This window comes from Neoarius graeffei, chromosome 5 (assembly GCF_027579695.1).
Source record: "Neoarius graeffei isolate fNeoGra1 chromosome 5, fNeoGra1.pri, whole genome shotgun sequence".
NCBI classification, from domain to species: Eukaryota; Metazoa; Chordata; class Actinopteri; order Siluriformes; family Ariidae; genus Neoarius; species Neoarius graeffei.
The window spans coordinates 40,880,196-40,902,110 of NC_083573.1; the positions used below are offsets into that span (position 1 = coordinate 40,880,196).

The following is a 21,915-nucleotide window of genomic DNA, read 5'->3' on the forward strand; positions in this document are numbered from 1 at the left end:
ATCACATGACCGTCATGTGACCGCAGACGGCTGAATAACCAGGAAGTGAAACCTGTTTACAAAATGTGACTGAAGATACCACATGAGCTGCATGACTTGAGTGGAAAACGAATATCCCTGTCACTCATGAGGATTATTTACAGGTAGGCGTTTATGAATTTTGGTCATTGCGTTGTTTTTATCTGATGGTTTATTATTGGAGAATCTGAACTGGTGGGGTCTTCCTCAGTCACGTGACCTACAGCTGCAGAAACAGCATGGAGGGAGCAGGTGTGCTTTTTCTGGTTGCTCTTCTAACAGGAACACTCACACACATCAGAGGTTGGTTCAGAAGTTGCATTGTATAAACAGTGTAATGTTGAATGTTAATCCCATTGTGAGTATTTTCTGATCACCAGTAAATATGGTGTGTAGCCTCACATCTGACAGTTTTGGCATTGGGCTGGTCCCTACAAGGAAACCTGCATTCAGAACAAAACAAAATTATTACTGTTACTCTTAAGAAATTATAAGAGCCAAAACGTGTGTGTGTGTACTTACTTGTGTCATGAATTTGTCACAGCAGGCAGCGATGAATGCAAGGCGAAGTCTTTTGGCCAGAGCTCAGTAGTATGTGAGTGTAATGCTACATACTGTGACTCGGTTGGTCATGTCAACTTGCCTGCTGTGGGTCACTTCCTGTCATTCCTGAGCAGCAGGGCGGGTACGAGACTTCAGAGGCAACAGGGTCAAGTTCAGAAGAACAGCACTGGAGCAGGTATGGGTGACTGGCTGCTGTTAGAACCTGCAGCTGTTAGTAAGTGGTGGATCAGAGATAGAATGCCTTTAAATATGAGGCTCCTAGAAGAAACCTTTTATTTGTCACATGTACACTTCAAGCACAGTGAAATTCATCCCATTCATTTAACCCATCTGAAGCAGTGGGCGTACACACAGAGCAGTGGGCAGCCATACTAGAGCGCCCGGGGACAGGTACCTTGCTCAAGGCCACCCCACGTTAACCTAACTGCATGTCTTTGGACTGTGGGGGAAACTGGAGCACCCGGAGGAAACCGGAGCACCCGGAGGAAACCCACGCAGACACGGGGAGAACATGCAAACTCCACACAGAAAGGCCCTCGCCGGCCACTGGGTTCGAACCCGGAACCTTCTTGCTGTGAGGCAACAGAGCTAACCACTACACCACCGTGCCGTCACTGCACAAATCTCATCTCATCTCATCTCATTATCTGTAGCCGCTTTATCCTGTTCTACAGGGTCGCAGGCAAGCTGGAGCCTATCCCAGCTGACTACGGGCGAAAGGCGGGGTACACCCTGGACAAGTCGCCAGGTCATCACAGGGCTGACACATAGACACAGACAACCATTCACACTCACATTCACACCTACGGTCAATTTAGAGTCACCAGTTAACCTAACCTGCATGTCTTTGGACTGTGGGGGAAACCGGAGCACCCGGAGGAAACCCACGCGGACATGGGGAGAACATGCAAACTCCGCACAGAAAGGCCCTCGCCGGCCACGGGGCTCGAACCCAGACCTTCTTGCTGTGAGGCGACAGTGCTAACCACTACACCACCGTGCCATCACTGCACAAATATACAACGAAATTTAGTTCATCATAGGAAAGCAAAGCCGCTGCATACATGCGCACCGCCACTCTTGGGTAATTCGGCCCAAGGCCGTCCCATGTTAACCTAACTGCATGTCTTTGAACTGTGGGGGAAACCCACGCATACATGCGGAGAACATAAACTCCACACAGAAAGGCCCCCGTTGGCCGCTGGGCTCAAACCCAGAACGTTCTTGCTGTGAGGCGACAGTGCTAACCGTTTACACCACCATGCCGCCCTAGCATCATCCAGCATTCTAACCCATCTGAGTAACTGTTTGACTGTTTTTCATGTCACAAAATTCCTTTTTAAAGAAGGTTAGTCTTGATTTCCAGATAATAAACAATTAATAGGAGAGATTGCAATATTTGGGCAAAACCACATGAGAGGAAGTGTGCTTTTGTTACCAGTTGTGGTGAAAACAAGTTTAATATCTTTCTTCCTTTTCTTTAATACATGTAAGACACCAATAAGACTGTTTTCAGTTCCTCATATAGTATAATACATGCACTAAATATAAGTTACCCAGAGTGATGAACTCCATACTATAATTGTGCCAGAAAGATTCTGAACTGTAACATTATGCATTTATTAGGGCATCATTAGACTTGCTAAGAATAAATCTGTAGTCACTATTCCCAGCACTGACCCAGTTTCTTTCTTGCCTGCTTTTCTCTTTCAGCTCTCAGGATCACTCTGGTCCCCACAGAAAAGTACCAGCATGTTAAGGGCTTTGGAGGAGCCATGACAGATGCGGCTGCCATGAACATTCTCTCTCTGTCGACCAGATCCCAAGACCAGCTGCTCAGACAGTACTTCTCCCCAGAGGGTGAGGGAGAGATGCTGCTAACAGGGAGAGATTAGACTGTTTTCATTATAAAACTACTCCTGAATAATGTTACTACAATTAATAATCAGTAATGTATTAAGTCAATTATTTTGAGTACAGAATCCTCAGAGTGCTTTACATGTAAAAGATTAAATGTTGACGCAAGTTAATTAATAAAAAATCGACAAAATTACTACAATAAGTTCCAAAAAGCACAAATTATTCAATAAAACAATAAGTATGTTTTAACCTGGGCTTCAGTCTTTTATAGAGATAGGCAGCATCATCATGATTTTTAATTTGCATGTGAAGTAAGCCACATGAAACAATCACTTTCTGCCTCTCTCTTATAGGTATAGAGTACAACCTGGTTCGAGTACCGATAGGCAGTTGTGATTTTTCGACTCGTCTGTATACATATGCTGACTCGCCTGATGACTACAGCTTGCTCAACTTTAGCTTGGCTGAAGAAGACACACACATGAAGGTATATAGGCACAAATGATCACAGTTTGCAAATGCATATCTAATTATGCTCCTTTATAATGTAGTAATTAATATCCAGTCCTTCACAGATTCCTCTGCTGCAGCGGGCACAAGCTCTGTCAGCTCGCCCGCTGTCCCTGTTTGCTTCTGCCTGGACCTCCCCGGCTTGGCTGAAGACCAATGGTGCGCTTACAGGGAAGGGCTCGCTTAAAGGAATGCCTGGGGGCAAAGAGTATAAAACCTGGGCGCAGTACTACATCAGGTATATGAATAAAATGTCCCAAGATAGACTTTAGTCAGGATTATCACCATCTGCCTTTTTTGTATTCATGTCTAATGGTGGAGTGGACAATATCCAGGACCCACTGCAATATGTAGTGTCCTTGAGGCTGCTGAATACCCAATATGCACTGTGTTGTTTGAATATGGTACATGACCTATACAATGGTGCTTGAAAGTTTGTGAACCCTTTAGAATTTTCTGTATTTCTGCAAATGACCTAAAACATCATCAGATTTTCACACAAGTCCTAAAAGTAGATAAAGAGAACCCAGTTAAACAAATGAGACACAAATATTATACTTGGTCATTTATTTATTGAGGAAAATGATCCAATATTACATATCTGTGAGTGGCAAAAGTATGTGAACCTCTAGGATTAGCAGTTCATTTGAAGGTGAAATTGGAGTCAGGTGTTTTCAATCAATGGGCTGACAATCAGGTGTGAGTGGGCACCCTGTTTTATTTAAAGAACAGGGATCTATCAAAGTCTGATCTTCACAACACATGTTTGTGGTAGTGTATCATGGCACGAACAAAGGAGATTTCTGAGGACCTCAGAAAAAGCGTTGTTGATGCTCATCAGGCTGGAAAAGGTTACAAAACCATCTCTAAAGAGTTTGGACTCCACCAATCCACAGTCAGACAGATTGTGGACAAATGGAGGAAATTCAAGACCATTGTTACCCTCCACAGGAGTGGTCGACCCACAAGGATCACTCCAAGGGCAAGGCGTGTAATAGTCGGCGGGGTCACAAAGGACCTCAGGGTAACTTCTAAGCAACTGAAGGCCTCTCTCACATTGGCTAATGTTAATGTTCATGAGTCCACCATCAGGAGAACACTGAACAACAAATGGTGTGCATGGCAGGGTTGCAAGGAGAAAGCCACTGCTCTCCAAAAAGAACATTGCTGCTCATCTGCAGTTTGCTAAAGATCACGTGGACAAGCCAGAAGGCTATTGGAAAAATATTTTGTGGACGGATGAGACCAAAATAGAACTGTTTGGTTTAAATGAGAAGCGTTATGTTTGGAGAAAGGAAAACACTGCATTCCAGCATAAGAACCTTATCCCATCTGTGAAACGTGGTGGTGGTAGCATCATGGTTTGGGCCTGTTTTGCTGCATCTGGGCCAGGACGGCTTGCCATCATTGATGGAACAATGAATTCTGAATTATACCAGAGAATTCTAAAGGAAAATGTCAGGACATCTGTCCATGAACTGAATCTCAAGAGAAGGTGGGTCATGCAGCAAGACAACGACCCCAAGCACACAGGTTGTTCTACCAAAGAATGGATAAAGAAGAATAAAGTTAATGTTTTGGAATGGCCAAGTCAAAGTCCTGACCTTAATCCAATGGAAATGTTGTGGAAGGACCTGAAGCGAGCAGTTTATGTGAGGAAACCCACCAACATCCCAGAGTTGAAGCTGTTCTGTACGGAGGAACGGGCTAAAATTCCTCCAAGCCGGTGTGCAGGACTGATCAACAGTTACCGGAAACGTTTAGTTGCAGTTATTGCTGCACAAGGGGGTCACACCAGATACTGAAAGCAAAGGTTCACATACTTTTGCCACTCACAGATATGTAATATTGGATCATTTTCCTCAATAAATAAATGACCAAGTATAATATTTTTGTCTCATTTGTTTAACTGGGTTCTCTTTATCTATTTTTTAGGACTTGTGTGAAAAATCTGATGTTTCAGATCATATTCATGCAGAAATATAGAAAATTCTAAAGGGTTCACAAACTTTCAAGCACCACTGTATACTGAATAGCGAGTTTGGACACCGACTAAATGTTTGTGCTTTAATGTACTATTATTATTATTACTACTACTACTACTACTAATAATAATAATACAACCCCGATTCCAAAAAAGTTGGGACAAAGTACAAATTGTAAATAAAAACGGAATGCAATGATGTGGAAGTTTCAAAATTCCATATTTTATTCAGAATAGAACATAGATGATATATCAAATGTTTAAACTGAGAAAATGTATCATTTAAAGAGAAAAATTAGGTGATTTTAAATTTCATGACAACAACACATCTCAAAAAAAGTTGGGACAAGGCCATGTTTACCACTGTGAGACATCCCCTTTTCTCTTTACAACAGTCTGTAAACGTCTGGGGACTGAGGAGACAAGTTGCTCAAGTTTAGGGATAGGAATGTTAACCCATTCTTGTCTAATGTAGGATTCTAGTTGCTCAACTGTCTTGGGTCTTTTTTGTCGTCTCTTCCGTTTTATGATGCGCCAAATGTTTTCTATGGGTGAAAGATCTGGACTGCAGGCTGGCCAGCTCAGTACCTGGACCCTTCTTCTACGCAGCCATGATGCTGTAATTGATGCAGTATGTGGTTTGGCATTGTCATGTTGGAAAATGCAAGGTCTTCCCTGAAAGAGACGTCGTCTGGATGGGAGCATATGTTGCTCTAGAACCTGGATATACCTTTCAGCATTGATGGTGTCTTTCCAGATGTGTAAGCTGCCCATGCCACACGCACTAATGCAACCCCATACCATCAGAGATGCAGGCTTCTGAACTGAGTGCTGATAACAACTTGGGTCGTCCTTCTCCTCTTTAGTTCGAATGACACGGCGTCCCTGACTTCCATAAAGAACTTCAAATTTTGATTCGTCTGACCACAGAACAGTTTTCCACTTTGCCACAGTCCATTTTAAATGAGCCTTGGCCCAGAGAAGACGTCTGTGCTTCTGGATCATGTTTAGATACGGCTTCTTCTTTGAACTATAGAGTTTTAGCTGGCAACGGCGGATGGCACGGTGAATTGTGTTCACAGATAATGTTCTCTGGAAATATTCCTGAGCCCATTTTGTGATTTCCAATACAGAAGCATGCCTGTATGTGATGCAGTGCCGTCTAAGGGCCCGAAGATCACGGGCACCCAGTATGGTTTTCTGGCCTTGACCCTTACGCACAGAGATTCTTCCAGATTCTCTGAATCTTTTGATGATATTATGCACTGTAGATGATGATATGTTCAAACTCTTTGCAATTTTACACTGTCGAACTCCTTTCTGATATTGCTCCACTATTTGTCGGTGCAGAATTAGGGGGATTGGTGATCCTCTTCCCATCTTTACTTCTGAGAGCCGCTGCCACTCCAAGATGCTCTTTTTATACCCAGTCATGTTAATGACCTATTGCCAATTGACCTAATGAGTTGCAGTTTGGTCCTCCAGCTGTTCCTTTTTTGTACCTTTAACTTTTCCAGCCTCTTATTGCCCCTGTCCCAACTTTTTTGAGATGTGTTGCTATCATGAAATTTCAAATGAGCCAATATTTGGCATGAAATTTCAAAATTTCTCACTTTCAACATTTGATATGTTGTCTATGTTCTATTGTGAATACAATATCAGTTTTTGAGATTTGTAAATTATTGCATTCCGTTTTTATTTACAATTTGTACTTTGTCCCAACTTTTTTGGAATCGGGGTTGTAAAAACATGCTCCTTTAACGTTTTCTTGAAGCAAATAACAAGTACCTTTTTTTTTTTTTTTGTTCTTCATTTTCATACACAATATTCCTCTCTCAGATTTCTAGAAGACTATGAGAAGCACAATATCTCATTCTGGGGTTTGACTACAGGAAATGAACCCACTGCAGGTGAAATGACTAACTACAGCTTCCAGGCTTTGGGTTTCACTCCTGAGCTCCAGCGTGATTGGATTGCTTTGGACCTTGGTCCTGCCCTTCATTCATCTCCTTATGCCAAAACCCACCTTATGATCCTGGATGACCAAAGGCTCCTGCTTCCTCACTGGGCCAAAGTGGTAAGCAAGAGAAGAACAAAGGGTGGGATATCACACGTTTTGCATTAGTTGAGACACCGGTGAGTGTTAGGAGTTAACGGGCATGCCACACATTGAGACATATAGGAGGACCACAGGAATTTAAAAAAAAAAAAAATCAGGTAAGCGCTCTTCAGTTCTCAGTGACTCTTTCCTGCTGTAGGTTCTGAGTGATGTTCACGCAGCTCGATATGTTCATGGAATTGGTGTTCACTGGTACATGGATCTCTTTGCTCCTGCTAAAATCACACTGACAACCACACATGACCTCTACCCAGAGTATTTCATTTTGGGCACAGAGGCGTGTTCTGGTTTTAGCAGTCTTGACCGTGGTGTGCGGTTGGGCAGCTGGGAAAGAGCCGAAGATTATGCCCACGACATTATAGAGGTAATCCAGATTAATTAGTTCCATTTTTTTAAAGCTTTAATGGCCATTTCTAAAGTCTAGTGTTTATAATCCTTAAATTTCATTAAAACAAATCTGGAACCAGTATCGTGAACTGGATTTCCTGACTGTCTGACTTCTAGTGTTTCATAAACACTGCAGTGGCCATTCTTCTATTTATTTCTACTTCTGTTGTCTTATTTGCAGTATTTCCTGTATTAATGCCCAAAGTAGTGTTCTCAATGTTTTCAAAGCATCATTCTCCCATAATTATTGAAATGTATATATTTTTTCATGCCACTTAAAATACATTCAGCTTAAATCCATATTATTTTTCCTTTTACAGACACAAACTATAAAGTCAACTGTAATTTGATCAGAACATTACTGTTGCTCATATTTGGCAGTGTTTCTATTTTTACCTTTTTGTCTTCTCTCCCTTTACCCTTGCCTGCAGGACCTAAATAACTATGTGACTGGATGGACAGACTGGAACTTAGCACTAGATATGAGCGGTGGACCAAACTGGGTCAAGAATTTTGTGGACAGCCCCATTATCGTGGACCAGAGCAAAGACGTCTTCTACAAGCAGCCGACTTTCTACAGCATGGCCCACTTCAGGTGAGAGTCAGTAAGGCTGAAGGTTTTTGGAGCTGTGTTAAGTTCAGATGACTTGAGGAGCTGCAGTGTTCACTGGCTTTTCATTACCACTAACTAGGCACTTGGCATCTTCTTTTTACTGGAAAGTGATTTAATTTGACCTGCTTAAGTTTCTTCTTTAGAAATGTTTTTGATGTGAACTTTATTTCAACACTTACAGCAAGTTCCTGTGGGAGGGGTCTCAGAGAATAGGTGTGTCTGTTTCTGAACACACCTCGCTGGAAAGTTCTGCCTTCATCAGACCTGATGGTTCAGTAGTGATGATCATTTTAAACAGGTGAGAAAGAAAAGGATGAAGATGTGGGAATAGCAATGACCCTTTGCCTGTAAATCCAAGCAGTAGTAGCAACCATCTAGGGTCTATATGATCATCATGATGTATACATCATGAATTCTGTATGCTTGAAATTCCATTTAAAGGAAACGTGAAATGCGTTTATATTGAAATGTTTAGTGAATCTGGTGCTAATTTGTAAATATTTTCATGATTCCTGTGAGATGTTAGTAGGTAAGACTTGTCTTCCACACTCACTTTGCTAGCACAGTTACAATGACATTTAAAAGAAGAAACAACAAGGGATCGTGGTCAGGTTTCACTTGCCTCTTTTCCACCAAAGCAGTTCCAGGGCTGGTTCGGGGCCAGTGCTTAGTTTGGAACCGGGTTTTCTGTTTCCACTGACAAAGAACTGGCTCTGGGGCCAGAAAAACCAGTTCCAGGCTAGCACCAACTCTCTGCTGGGCCAGAGGAAAGAACCGCTTACGTCAGCGGGGGGGCGGAGTTGTTAAGACCAACAACAATAACAAGACCGCAAAAGAGCGCCATTTTTAAGCGGCGAGAAGCAGCAGCTGTACAAACGCCAAGTCATTCATTATTGTTGTTGTTGCTGCTGCTGCTTCTTCCGTGTTGTTTTTGCTTCGATATTCGTGCCAAGGTTTATGCAAACGTAGCGACGTAACTGACGTATACAGCGACGTAATGACGTGGCTCCCCTTAGCACCGCGAGCTATGGAAAAGCAAACTGGTTCTCAGCTGGCTCGCAAGTTGAACGAGTTGTGAACCAGCACCAGCACTGGCCCCGAACCAGCCCTGGAACTGATTTGGTGAAAAAGGGGCAACTGTTAGCTCCTCAAAACAAATAAGTCAGTGTTTCTTTTCTTATTCATCAATGTACAGATAAACCTTTGAAAGAGCTGGACCGACTCCAGGACTAAAGTGCTGCTGCATTGCTTTCTTTTTTAACTGAGAAGAAATAAGGTCTAATTCCCACATGCACCACTATCCACAGGTGGTCAGAAGGCATTATGGGTAATGAAGGAAGTTGTTACCAAAAGTGAAAATAGAGTAACATGCTGATGAAAGAAGTTTAAGAAATCCACAAAAGTCACTGACCTGGACAGTGGTATAAGGACTACGAGATTGGGTGTGGCAAGACAGAAGAGTGAAGAAAGAAGATGCAACTTCCTCTTTTGGCTGCTGCTGTTTGTTCGGGGTCGCCACAGCAGACCTGTTCCGCATACTGGATTTGGTATAGGTTTTGCCCTTCCTGACACAACTCTCCCCAATCTATCCAGACTTGGGACCAGCACCAAGTATGCGCGGTCTTGTACATCCCCTAATCTGCATGTCTTGAAACCGGAGCACCCAGAGGAAACCCACGCCGACACAGGGAGAACATGCAGACTCCATACACTGCAAAAAACTGAAAACTGAATTTGAAGAGAAAGTTCCTTAATACTAGTGAAATTATCTTGCTGCATGAACAAATAATTTTACTTGACGACATCTTGGAATAAGTTGGTTACAATCTAGAACTAGTTTTAATAATCTGAGTTGGTGTCTTTTTTTTTTTTTTTCTCATCTCATTATCTGTAGCCACTTTATCCTGTTCTACAGGGTCGCAGGCAAGCTGGAGCCTATCCCAGCTGACTACGGGCGAAAGGCGGGGTACACCCTGGACAAGTCGCCAGGCCATCACAGGGCTGACACATAGACACAGACAACCATTCACACTCACATTCACACCTACGGTCAATTTAGAGTCACCAGTTAACCTAACCTGCATGTCTTTGGACTGTGGGGGAAACCGGAGCACCCGGAGGAAACCCACGCGGACACGGGGAGAACATGCAAACTCCACACAGAAAGGCCCTCGCCGGCCACGGGGCTCGAACCCGGACCTTCTTGCTGTGAGGCGACAGCGCTAACCACTACACCACCGTGCCGCCCCTTATTTTTTTCTACACTGCAAAAATGATATCTTAACAAGTTAGAATATCTTGAATATGGTTGAAATGATCTGGCATTTCCTATTAGAAGAAAACAAGACACCAATTCAGATTATTAAAACTAGTTTGAGATTGTAACCAACTTATTCCAAGATGTCTTGTCAAGTAAAATTATCTGTCCATGCAGCAAGATAATTTCACTGGTATTAAGGAATTTTCTCCTCAAATTCAGTTTTTTTTTGCAGTGTACAGAAAGGCTCCTGTTGGCTGTGAGGTAACGGTACTAACCAGTACACCACCGTGCCACCAAAGAAGAAGGGATACTAGTCAGGTTTCACTGTTGGCTCCTAAAAACAAATGCCAGTGTTTTCTTATTCATCAATGTACAGATGATTGTTTGAAAGGGCTGGACAAATGAAGATACAACATCTGCAGGGGGAATATACAAGAATGAATGAATGTGGCGTGAAAATCCATCAAGGCAAGTGTAAAGAGCTACTTGAGGGTAGTAGCTCACTGGGCTGCAACAGCCTGCGACTAGTAGGAGACACAACAATTGCGATAAAATTTGCGAATTAGTGACAATTTTCACTTGGAATCACACTGAATTGATATTCGCTCACAATTGTTGTGTCTCCAGCTAGTCGCAGCCCAGTGAGATAGACTCGTGTTTCCTGTCTCACGGAAACTGACTTGAGAAGGATTCGTGACGGCTTCATGACACCAGCGACCCGCTTGCACCTATTTTGAGAGAAATTTTGTTGCACGAATTTTTTGAACATGTTCAAAATTTCAGCGACGAAGGAGCGACACTTTGTGACTCATGCAAGGAAATTGAGAAGCCCCGCGAATGTTTCAACACACTTTTGAAACTCGTGAATGACGTTCGCAATTTGTCGCAAGCTGTCGCAGCCCAGTGAGAGACTGGCTTAAGCGAGGCAAAGCACCTTATACTACCAAGAGAATTATCTCCATGTTTATCAGCACTGCTTGTCTGTCGGTTTAGGATCAGGACCAGAGCCAGGGACAGGAGACAAACCACAGTGCTCTGAACCTTTCTGCTCAACTTGCTCGGAACACGGGGCGTCTGAAAGACTAGTGAACTTTGAGAGGAAGCCACGGCTGAATTTGCCACCAACAGCAGACCATCAGTGGGCACAACTGGACGAATATCTAAGTAACATCTTTGACAACATTTTAAAAGGAGATGCAAGCAAAAAGATAGAGATCATATTACAGGTTGAGTATCAAAAATGTCAGGGTGCCTTCAGTGTGAAGGAACGCAAAACTGCTAAACCACCAGCAGGTCCCAGCAGGAGACAGCACCAGATCACAGAAGTGTGAAAGAATTAAGGATGCTCGAGAAGGTGGTGGAAAGCAGCTGATGAGGGGGAAAAACAGCCCTGAATCAACTACAATCAGAGCTGTGGAAAAACCTTCTCCAGCTTCGCAGGGCAGAGACAGTCTGCAAAAAGCAGAGAGAGAAGTGATGACAAAGGAAAACCTTTAATGACCCTTTCCAGTTCACAGCTGATCTCCTTGGGAAGCCCAAGTCTGGGAGACTAACATGTTTTGTGGAGGATTAGGGTGGCAACAGTGCATGGTGATCCCAGCAGAGCTGTTCCATTGGGGGACTGTCCTTTCCAACTGCCAACACTCAATCCGCATACTCCTTTCAACATGACCGACTTCTCTCTTGATGAAGTAAGGTCAGTAGTGGAAAAAGCCTAGGCAGGATTTACTCCAGGACCATCAGGCTCCACCTACGAGATTTACAAAATTGCCCAAAGCTAATCAAGAGCCTATCAAAGCTTTTATGTACACTCTGGAAGAAGAAGCAGAGACTCTGGCTTTGGGGTCTCACTGAGGCTGCTTTGTCCCCAAAGAGCTGAACTCCTCAAGACTTGACCGGTTTCGAGAGATCTCCCTGCTAGACGTTGAAGGGAAAATATTGTGGTCCGTTACTGTTAAAAGACTAACATCTTACTTATTAGCTAACAAGTACATTGACAATCACTTCTTCCAGCTTATCCCACTTGCGTGTGTGGGGTTGCTGCCATGCGGACCCTGTTGATCCACGTCATATTAATTGGAGCATGGATTTACACCGGATGCCCTTCCTGCCACTACCCTTCCATTTCTGGGCTTGGGAAACAACCATTTCATACACATTCACACTCATGGACCATTTAGAGTAGCCAGTGAACCTAACTGCATGTCTTTGGACTGTGGGGGAAACCAGAGCATCCAGAAGAAACCGATACAGACACGGGGAGAACATGCAAACTGCACACAGAAAGGCCCCTGCCGGCCACTGGGCTCAAACCCAAAACCTTCTTACTGTGAGTGCTAACCACTGCACCACCATGCTGCCACGGGTACATTGACCCAAATGCCTGAGAAAGGGGAGTTCCGGGATACTCCGGTTGTCTGGAGCATACATTGGTAATTAGTCAGATCATCATCAAGGAGGCAAAGAGCAACAAAATCACTCAGTTGTGTGGTTAGATTTTGCAAAAGCCTACCCAAGTGTACCCCACAATCTGATCCAACATGTACTGGTGCACTACCAAGTATCATCAGAGGTAATCAAGCGTGTGATGTCACACAAGGATTTACTGAAGATGAGGTTCATCGTGGGAAACTTTACCACCAAATGGCAGCGGCTTGAAAAAGGCATCATGGCAGAATGTACAGTATCCATCAGCTCGTTTGTGACAGCCATGAACTACTACTAAAGGCTGGAAGAATGCAATGTAGAGGTCCAAAAGCAGACGACAATACAAGGCATCCGGCCTGTGGAGCCTTCATGTATGATGTAACTGATGACTCCATCCATCCACGGAACACAGTGGGTCCTAAGCTTGTTGGAGAAAATGGCTACATGGGCACGTATGCAATTTAACCCAGGAAAATCTAGGAGCCTGAATATTCTGAAAGGAAACCTGATGAACACCTTTAACATCCAAGGGGTGGAGATTCCAACCATTCAAGAACAATGAATCCAATGTTTAGGCAAGAATTATGACCGCACCCTGAATGATAGCAGCAACCCCAAAGACACCATGACAACTAAACATCTGACTCAAGGCAGTTGACAACAGCCAGTTGCTTGGTAGGTTTAAGGTGTGGTGCTTCCAGTTTGGCATCATTCCCAGACTTCAATGGCCATTCCTGCTGTTCAACTTCCCCATGACTCAAGTTGAAGCAATGGAGACGCTGTGCAGTAAATTTGTACGAAGATGGCTGTGTTCTCCCCCAATATTTATCTCCATCAGCCTATACAGCAAGATCTCCAAGTTGTACTTACCAGTCTCATCAGTGGTGGAAGAATTCAAATCCACTAAGGCAAGAGAAGTCAGTACACTGCTTCTGAGGACAAGAAAGATCAGGCAGTCTATTCAGACCATCAAGTGTGGCAAGAAATGGAAGTCTCAGGAAGCTGTAAAGGATGCAGAAGCTTACTGGAAACATCAGGAGATTGTTGGGGTGCTCTGTGAAGGATGGCTAGGTCTTGGAAATTACAACGCCAAGAGATGGAGCAAGGCCAATGCCAAAGGCAAGAAAGCACTTGTTACACGGAGGGTCTGAGAGGCTGCAGAAGACGACCTTTCCTTAAAAGCAATTGGGCTCGTCTACCAGGGGTAGTGGATGCAATGGGACCAGACACTCAAGCAACCACTGTCCTGGAAGGAACTCTAGGGTGCTGACTAGGGTAAGTTGACCTTCCTTCTGTGAGCCATGGCTGACCTGCCAACCCCAAACAACCTTAAGCTCTGGGGCAGAGAAGAAAATCCATTGTGCAAGCAGTGCAGGGCAGGTCTTTGCACCCTGAATGACATCTTGACCGGCTGTCCCAAAGCAGTGGGAGAAGGCCGATATAGGTGGAGGCACGACAAGGTCCTTATGGAAATTGTCAAATGGACAGACCAACAGAGGATCAAAGCTAACAAACACCAAGCATCGCTACCTGAATTTGTCAATTTCTGGAGGGAAGGAGAGAAGGTTTCTAAGGCAAGAACAACTGCCAAGCAAACTTGTTCTCATTTTTCTGTCATCCCCCCCATCGGAATGAATAGTGTTTCAGAATCAAAGACCTCCTGCTCAGGCACACGTCATCAGAGAACCACCAAACTCACAACCCCAGGGTTTTTTTTTTAATTGGAACACTGTAAATAAAAACAATGCGATAATTTGCAAACCAAGAAAACCCTATATTTCATTGAAAATAGTACAAAGACAACATATCAAATGTTGAAACTGAGAAATTTTATTGGTTTTTGAAAAATATATGCTCATTTTGATGTCAACAACATGTTTCAAAAAAGTTGTGACGGGGCATGTTTACCACTGTGTTGCATCACCTTTTAACACTACTATAAATGTTTGGGAACTCGTACAATTTCAGTTGCTCAACAGTTCGGGGTCTCCTTTGTTGTATTTTGCGCTTCATAATGCGCCAAATGTTTTAAATGGGAGACAGGTCTGGACTGCAGGCATACCAGTTTAGCACCCAGACTCTTTTACTACAGAGTCATGCAGATGTGTAGAAAGTGGTTTGGCATTGTCTTGCTGAAAGAAGGAAGGCCTTCCCTGAAAAAAGATTTGGTCTGGATGGCAGTATATTGCTCTGAAATGTGTATATATCATTCAGCATTAATGATGCCTTCCCAGATGAACAAGCTACCCATGTAATATGCACTAATGCGCCCTCATACCATTATAGATGCTGGCTTTTGAACTGTGCACTGATAAGCCGGATGGTCCCTCTCCTCTTTAGCCTGGAGGACGTGGTGTCCATGATTTCTAAAAAGAATTTCTACTTTTGGTTCATCAGACCTCGGAACAGTTTTCCACTTCGCCTCAGTCCATCATAAAAGAGCTCGGGCCCAGAGAAGATGACGGTGTTTCTGGATATTGTTTATATCTGGTTTTAACTTGCATTTGTGGATGCAGTAATTAACTGTTTTCATAGACGATGGTTTTCTGAAGTGTTCCTGAGCCCATATAGTGATTTCCACTACAGACACATGTCTGCTTTTAATGCAGCGTCTCCTGAGGGCCTGAAGATCACAGGCATCCAGCGTCAGTTTTCAGCCTTGTCTCTTGCTTACAGATTTGTTCAGATTCTCTGAATCTTTCAATGATATTATGGACCATAGATGATGTGATCCCCAAATTCTTTGCCATTTTACATTGAGGAATGTTATTCTTAAATTGTTGCACTGTTTGCCCACGCGGTCTTTCACAGAGCAGTGAACCCCTCCCCATCTTTATTTCTAAGAGACTCCGCTTCTCTGGGATGCTCTTTTTATACCCGATCACGTTACTGATCTGTTGCCAATTAACCAAATTAGTTGTTTTTTTTACACAACTTTTTCAGTCTTTTGTTGCCCCCGTCCCAACTTGTCTGAAACGTGTTGCTGACCTCAAAATAAGCATTTAAGAGATAAAATTTCTATTTCAACATTTGATATGTTGTCTTTGTACTCTTCAATGAAGTATATGATTTCCGTGATTTTGCAAATCTTCAGTTTTTAATTTTACACTGTGTCCCAACTTTTTTGGAATTGGGGTTCTAATATGACACCTCAAGACATTGTACTCAACACATGCATGAAATCAGCTATGATCCACACTAATCTTTTTCTTGCTTTTTGTCTTTCCATCCTTCTGTTTTTTCCCCCACGAGTGGTAATGCATTTTTGGCCCTATAGAAATACATGGAGTTTTGAAATAAAAGTCTTCCTGCTTGGTCATGCTTCATCAGAGCACCTCCATACTTAATTTCATAGCCCATACTAACTCACCCAACACGCACCCATCCATCATGAGCAGCTCCAACTCATCTCTTGCACTCCGGAGCAAAGACACTCACATTGTCTTGCAGAAATGCAACTCTAATTGTAAAATATTAGTAATATAAAATCATATAGAAACAAACATTATGCTTTACATGCTCTGCAATCCTTATAATGCTTTGTGTGCATGCATATGTGTAACTAAATAGGAGATAAGATATACAGTGGGGCAAAAAAGTATTTAGTCAGTCACCAATTGTGCAAGTTCTCCCACTTAAAAAGATGAGAGGCCTGTAATTTTCATCATAGGTACACTTCAACTATGAGAGACAGAATGAGGAAAAAAAAATCCAGGAAATCACATTGTCTGATTTTTAAATAATTTATTTGCAAATTATGGTGGAAAATAAGTATTTGGTCAATAACAAAAGTCCATCTCAAAACTTTATATACCCTTTGTTAGCAATGACAGAGGTCAAACGTTTTCTGTAAGTCTTCACAAGGTTTTCACACACTGTTGCTGGTATTTTGGCCCATTCCTCCATGCAGATCTCCTCTAGAGCAGTGAAGTTTTGGGGCTGTCGCTGGGCAACACGGACTTTCAACTCCCTCCAAAGATTTTCTATGGGGTTGAGATCTGGAGACTGGCTAGGCCACTCCAGGACCTTGAAATGCTTCTTGCGAAGCCACTCCTTCGTTGCCCGGGCGGTGTGTTTGGGATCATTGTCATGCTGAAAGACCCAGCCACATTTCATCTTCAATGCCCTTGCTGATGGAAGGAGGTTTTCACTCAAAATCTCACGATACATGGCCCCATTCATTCTTTCCTTTACACAGATCAGTCATCCTGGTCCCTTTGCTGAAAAACAGCCCCAAAGCATGATGTTTCCACCCCCATGCTTCACAGTAGGTATGGTGTTCTTTGGCTGCAACTCAGCATTCTTTCTCCTCCAAACACGACAAGTTGAGTTTTTACCAAAAAGTTCTACTTTGGTTTCATCTGACCATATGACATTCTCCCAATCCTCTTCTGGATCATCCAAATGCTCTCTAGCAAGCTTCAGACGGGCCTGGACATGTCTGGCACTGTAGGATTTGAGTCCCTGGCGGTGTAGGGTGTTACTGATGGTAGCCTTTGTTACTTTGGTCCCAGCTCTCTGCAGGTCATTCATTAGGTCCCCCCGTGTGGTTCTGGGATTTTTGCTCACCGTTCTTGTGATCATTTTGACCCCGCGGGGTGAGATCTTGCGTGGAGCCCCAGATCAAGGGAGATTATCAGTGGTCTTGTATGTCTTCCATTTTCTAATAATTGCTCCCACAGTTGATTTCTTCACACCAAGCTGCTTACCTATTGCAGATTCAGTCTTCCCAGCCTGGTGCAGGTCTACAATTTTGTTTCTGGTGTCCTTTGACAGCTCTTTGGTCTTGGCCATAGTGGAGTTTGGAGTGTGACTGTTTGAGGTTGTGGACAGGTGTCTTTTATACTGATAACGAGTTCAAACAGGTGCCATTAATACAGGTAACGAGTGGAGGACAGAGGAGCCTCTTAAAGAAGTTGTTACAGGTCTGTGAGAGCCAGAAATCTTGCTTGTTTGTAGGTGACCAAATACTTATTTTACCGAGGAATTTACCAATTAATTCATTAAAAATCCTACAATGTGATTTCCTGGATTCTTTCCCCCCATTCTGTCTCTCATAGTTGAAGTGTACCTATGATGAAAATTACAGGCCTCTCATCTTTTTAAGTGGGAGAACTTGCACAATTGGTGGCTGACTAAATACTTTTTTTACCCCACTGTAACAGGCTAAACTCACATTTTTTTTCATTTCATATTTGAGATAAAATTAGTGTTCAGGCTTTACTGGTTGGCTCTCTTCAAAATAGCCACAATATAATCTGTATACTGTGTGTGTTCTCTAAAAAAAAAAAAAAATTGTTCATAAATTAACATGATACAAGCATAAATAATTTGCTATATTTTTGTATAGTGCATAGTTAACATTATAAAATGCTGTGTGTGTGTGTAAACCTACAGATCTAACGCTGAAGTGCATTTTGAAGTATGGGACCAGACCCTCGGCTTTCTGCCTGCAACTGCTCCTCCTCACTCCATCCTCACACTTCTATGGGCCACATCCTAGTTACCAGTATTGAAATATAGCTTTAATTTTGCATGAGCGTATAGCTTAAACACAACAGACCTCTAGATATTTCAGAGATGATGCAAAATGATCAATCATTTTAGTTCTAATCAAACCTATACATGGGCTGATTGTCAGGAAACCAGGTCACTAACAGTAGTTTAAGTGACATGCTACAGTGAAAAGACCTTTTGTCTTGACCAATTTTTACCTCGCCGGCGACAAGCAAGCGGGGCGAGGTATTGTAAACAGCGCAGTTTGTGTCCGTTAACAATCTAGCGTCTAGACGGTTGCACTGATTGACTTCAAATTTTCAGGGTAGATGGGCAATGGTCTGTAGATTACTTGATTACGTTTCGGGGGTAATCGGGTCAAGGTGAAGGTCACCAGAAAGGCCCGGTGAGGTTTTTTTTTTTTTTTCCCCTCCCTCTCTCAAGTTCAGGGAAGGAAATCAAGACATGATCTGTGGCCTGAAAATGAATAATCGTGAACTCCGGACTGTTTGAAACAGTTGATTTATAGCAGTGTTTGATGGAGCTTGTCTTGATTCTGAAAGAAAATGATTCTGGAGCTTTAAGGTGTTTGAGAGACCATTATCTTTTCAATAAAAAAAAAAAAAAAAAGTGTGAAAAAGAGACGTGGAAGCTTTAATATGCATAAATTAGCACTGAAAAATTGCAGATTTAAAGTGACTTGAAACTTCAAGACGTGCTTGACCTGCTTTTAATGTGATAATTTGGTAGACAGTTTGAAGCCATGTGTACATAATTGGATGGAAACATTTCCAGGAGGTCTTAACAGTAAAGGCTGCTATTATCTTAAGAAGACAGCATTGGTTTTAAGAGTCCTGTGATGTGTTTAAAAATGCATATGCATTGACAGACAGCTCGGTCAGAGGAATGTAAGAGGCTACAGTTCAAATACAAACAATAGTAACCTTTATGATCCATGTCTGACTTTCATTAATGTCATTAACACAGCTAATTGGTATTGCTTCTTGATCATACGCAAGCGACCTTGTGTATAAATCAATGGCAATTTGTCAGGCTGAAGATGTGAAAAATTAGATATTTTATATATCAAACTGATCACTGTTAAATGAATATTAAAATGCACTAAAATGAGTTTGGTTGAAGGGGGGGGAAAAATGAACAAAGTTTAACTGGATGCTGTAGAAAAACCAAGATTTCAATTAAACAAAATTATGAAATCAAATTGTGTCCTTGGCTCTTGTACATGATTTCATGTAAAAATTTATGTAAACCTGTCTTAGCAAGCTCAACAGTTAATTGATTTTTATTCAGTTTTATTATCAATACATAATTGACAACACATCATTTATATAATATATATTTTTAATATTTAGGGATTTACCATTTTATATGCAGTATTCCTTTCCTTTTGTTTTTCTTTGAATGAGGTTTTGAACTAAAATTATTTACAAAAAAAAGAAAAGGAGTGATGCCAATGAGATGCGAGAGACACCATGTGTGCCTGTGATATATACACCTGGGAGAAGTGCACAGATGGCAAGAGGGAGAGGAAAGAGGAGCGCTCCGAGACTGGTAACAACTACCGAGACAAGACGAGGTGACCCACTGAACAGGTGTGCTAAACAGTGAGCGAAAAGGGGTTAAGGGCAACCAATCAGTAGAATGGGCCACACTGGGGGGGGGGGGGGGGGGGGGGGGGAGACGCACACACACTGAAACCATAAACAGGGGCTGGCTCTGTGCACCATGTGCAGTTCAGCTTCATGGAAAGTGCATAACACTGCACATTCTATAAGAAGGATGGCTCATGTAGTGTTATGCCTACCAGATGGTGGTGAGCATGTGCAGTCTTCAGAGTCCGTCGCCTGGGAAAGCAGACACCAGGACAAGATGTGTAATCAAATGCAAAACACCTCTGAATTAATGTAAAAAAGTGTCAATGCAGAGAAAGAAAGGAGACCAGAGATGGGCCACGACAGAGGAAACATGGAGGGATAAAAATAAAAACGGTAAACAAGTCATAGTAAACCATACGAGATTGGTATGATCAAAAATGAAGAGCGAGCGAGAGAGAGGCTGGCGTTAAGACAGGGAATGCCAAATAGTGGCAAATCCTCACACATTGTGTGTTGTAAGAGTTAAAGAGATAGAGCAGAGATGAAAAAGCATGTGTGCGCGCGTCTCTCTCAGTAGGACCATCTCTCCTGTGTGCGAGGCTCGGTGTTTACGGAGGAGGGCTCTGAGGGTGGCTGATTGCCACTGTCCTCTCCACTCAAACTCTTCCTGCATACCGGACATGTGTCATGCTGTAGAGAGAGAGAGGAAGAGAGAACATGAATAAACGGTGATGCTTGCAGAAATATGTGAAGACTTTCATCGCAAAATGCAATAAGCGCCATATTCGAAATTTTGGAACCAATATACATAAGAGATTGTCAATACTAAGTTCAATTCGTATCACAAATCGTCTTTTGTCAAAACGTGACACATCCCATTGCTTTTACTGCATGAAGTTCCACTTTTTTTTAAAAAATCAAACCGTGATATCCGCCACTCTAATTTTCTTCCGAATCGCACTATATCCGCTCAGCCAATCAGCGCTCTCGATTTGTCCAACACGATTGTTTGAAGTGACGCTGAATCGAGTGGTGCTTGAAAGTTTGTGAACCCTTTACAATTTTCTATATTTCTGCATAAATATGGCCTAAAACATCATCAGATTTTCACACAAAGTCCTAAAAGTAGATAAAGAGAACCCAGTTAAACAAATGAGACAAAAATATTATACTTGGTCATTTATTTATTGAAGAAAATGATCCAATATTACACATCTGTGAGTGGCAAAAGTATGTGAACCTTTGCTTTCAGTATCTGGTGTGACCCCCTTGTGCAGCAATAACTGCAACTAAACGTTTCCGGTAACTGTTGATCAGTCCTGCACACCGGCTTGGAGGAATTTTAGCCCATTCCTCCGTACAGAACAGCTTCAACTCTGGGATGTTGGTGGGTTTCCTCACATGAACTACTCGCTTCAGGTCCTTCCACAACATTTTGATTGGATTAAGGTCAGGACTTTGACTTGGCCATTCCAAAACATTAACTTTATTCTTCTTTAACCATTCTTTGGTAGAACGACTTGTGTGCTTAGGGTCGTTGTCTTGCTGCATGACCCACCTTCTCTTGAGATTCGGTTCATGGACAGATGTCCTGACATTTTCCTTTAGAATTCGCTGGTATAATTTTCAGAATTCATTGTTCCATCAATGATGGCAAGCCGTCCTGGCCCAGATGCAGCAAAACAGGCCCAAACCATGATACTACCACCACCATGTTTCACAGATGGGATAAGGTTCTTATGCTGGAATGCAGTTTTCCTTTCTCCAAACATAACGCTTCTCATTTAAACCAAAAAGTTCTATTTTGGTCTCATCCATCCACAAAACATTTTTCCAATAGCCTTCTGGCTTGTCCACGTGATCTTTAGCAAACGAGCAGCAATGTTCTTTTTGGAGAGCAGTGGCTTTCTCCTTGCAACCCTGCCATGCACACCATTGTTGTTCAGTGTTCTCCTGATGGTGGACTCATGAACATTAGCCAATGTGAGAGAGGCCTTCAGTTGCTTAGAAGTTACCCTGGGGTCCTTTGTGACCTCGCCGACTATTACACACCTTGCTCTT

The 21,915-nt window shown here is 42.6% G+C and overlaps 2 protein-coding genes across 5 annotated transcripts in view; one reads left to right on the plus strand and one right to left on the minus strand.

Moving 5' to 3' along the window:
• On the plus strand, positions 1-19,460 carry gba1 (glucosylceramidase beta 1). 3 transcript variants are annotated; one of them, XM_060921719.1, is made up of 11 exons: positions 1-143; positions 230-321; positions 566-757; positions 2,296-2,442; positions 2,796-2,929; positions 3,018-3,190; positions 6,776-7,013; positions 7,195-7,419; positions 7,874-8,037; positions 8,237-8,353; positions 18,140-19,460. In XM_060921719.1, exons 1-11 carry the CDS (start codon positions 127-129, stop codon positions 18,243-18,245), a joined length of 1,605 nt encoding a protein of 534 aa, XP_060777702.1. In that variant the 5' UTR covers positions 1-126; the 3' UTR covers positions 18,246-19,460. The 3 variants fall into 3 exon arrangements, with proteins under 3 accessions (XP_060777702.1, XP_060777701.1, XP_060777704.1); XM_060921718.1 differs by having other exon boundaries at positions 2-143; positions 563-757; XM_060921721.1 differs by lacking the exon at positions 7,195-7,419 and having other exon boundaries at positions 2-143; positions 563-757.
• rnf115a (ring finger protein 115a) overlaps positions 18,951-21,915 on the minus strand; it is a 53,571-nt gene continuing 50,606 nt past the window's right edge. The window contains exon 9 of one of the 2 annotated variants that reach the window (XM_060921722.1): positions 18,951-20,544. In XM_060921722.1, the coding sequence (XP_060777705.1) occupies positions 20,425-20,544 (120 nt within the window). In that variant the 3' untranslated portion in view covers positions 18,951-20,424. The remainder of the gene's footprint in view (positions 20,545-21,915) is intronic. The other variant, XR_009654721.1, reaches the window with a different exon arrangement.

Excerpts from the sequence above, each read along its gene's own strand:
- gba1 (XM_060921718.1), top strand. Across the intron at positions 758-2,295 it reads GAAGAACAGCACTGGAGCAG|CTCTCAGGATCACTCTGGTC; the intron begins GTATGGGTGACT and ends TTTCTCTTTCAG. Across the intron at positions 2,443-2,795 it reads ACAGTACTTCTCCCCAGAGG|GTATAGAGTACAACCTGGTT; the intron begins GTGAGGGAGAGA and ends TCTCTCTTATAG.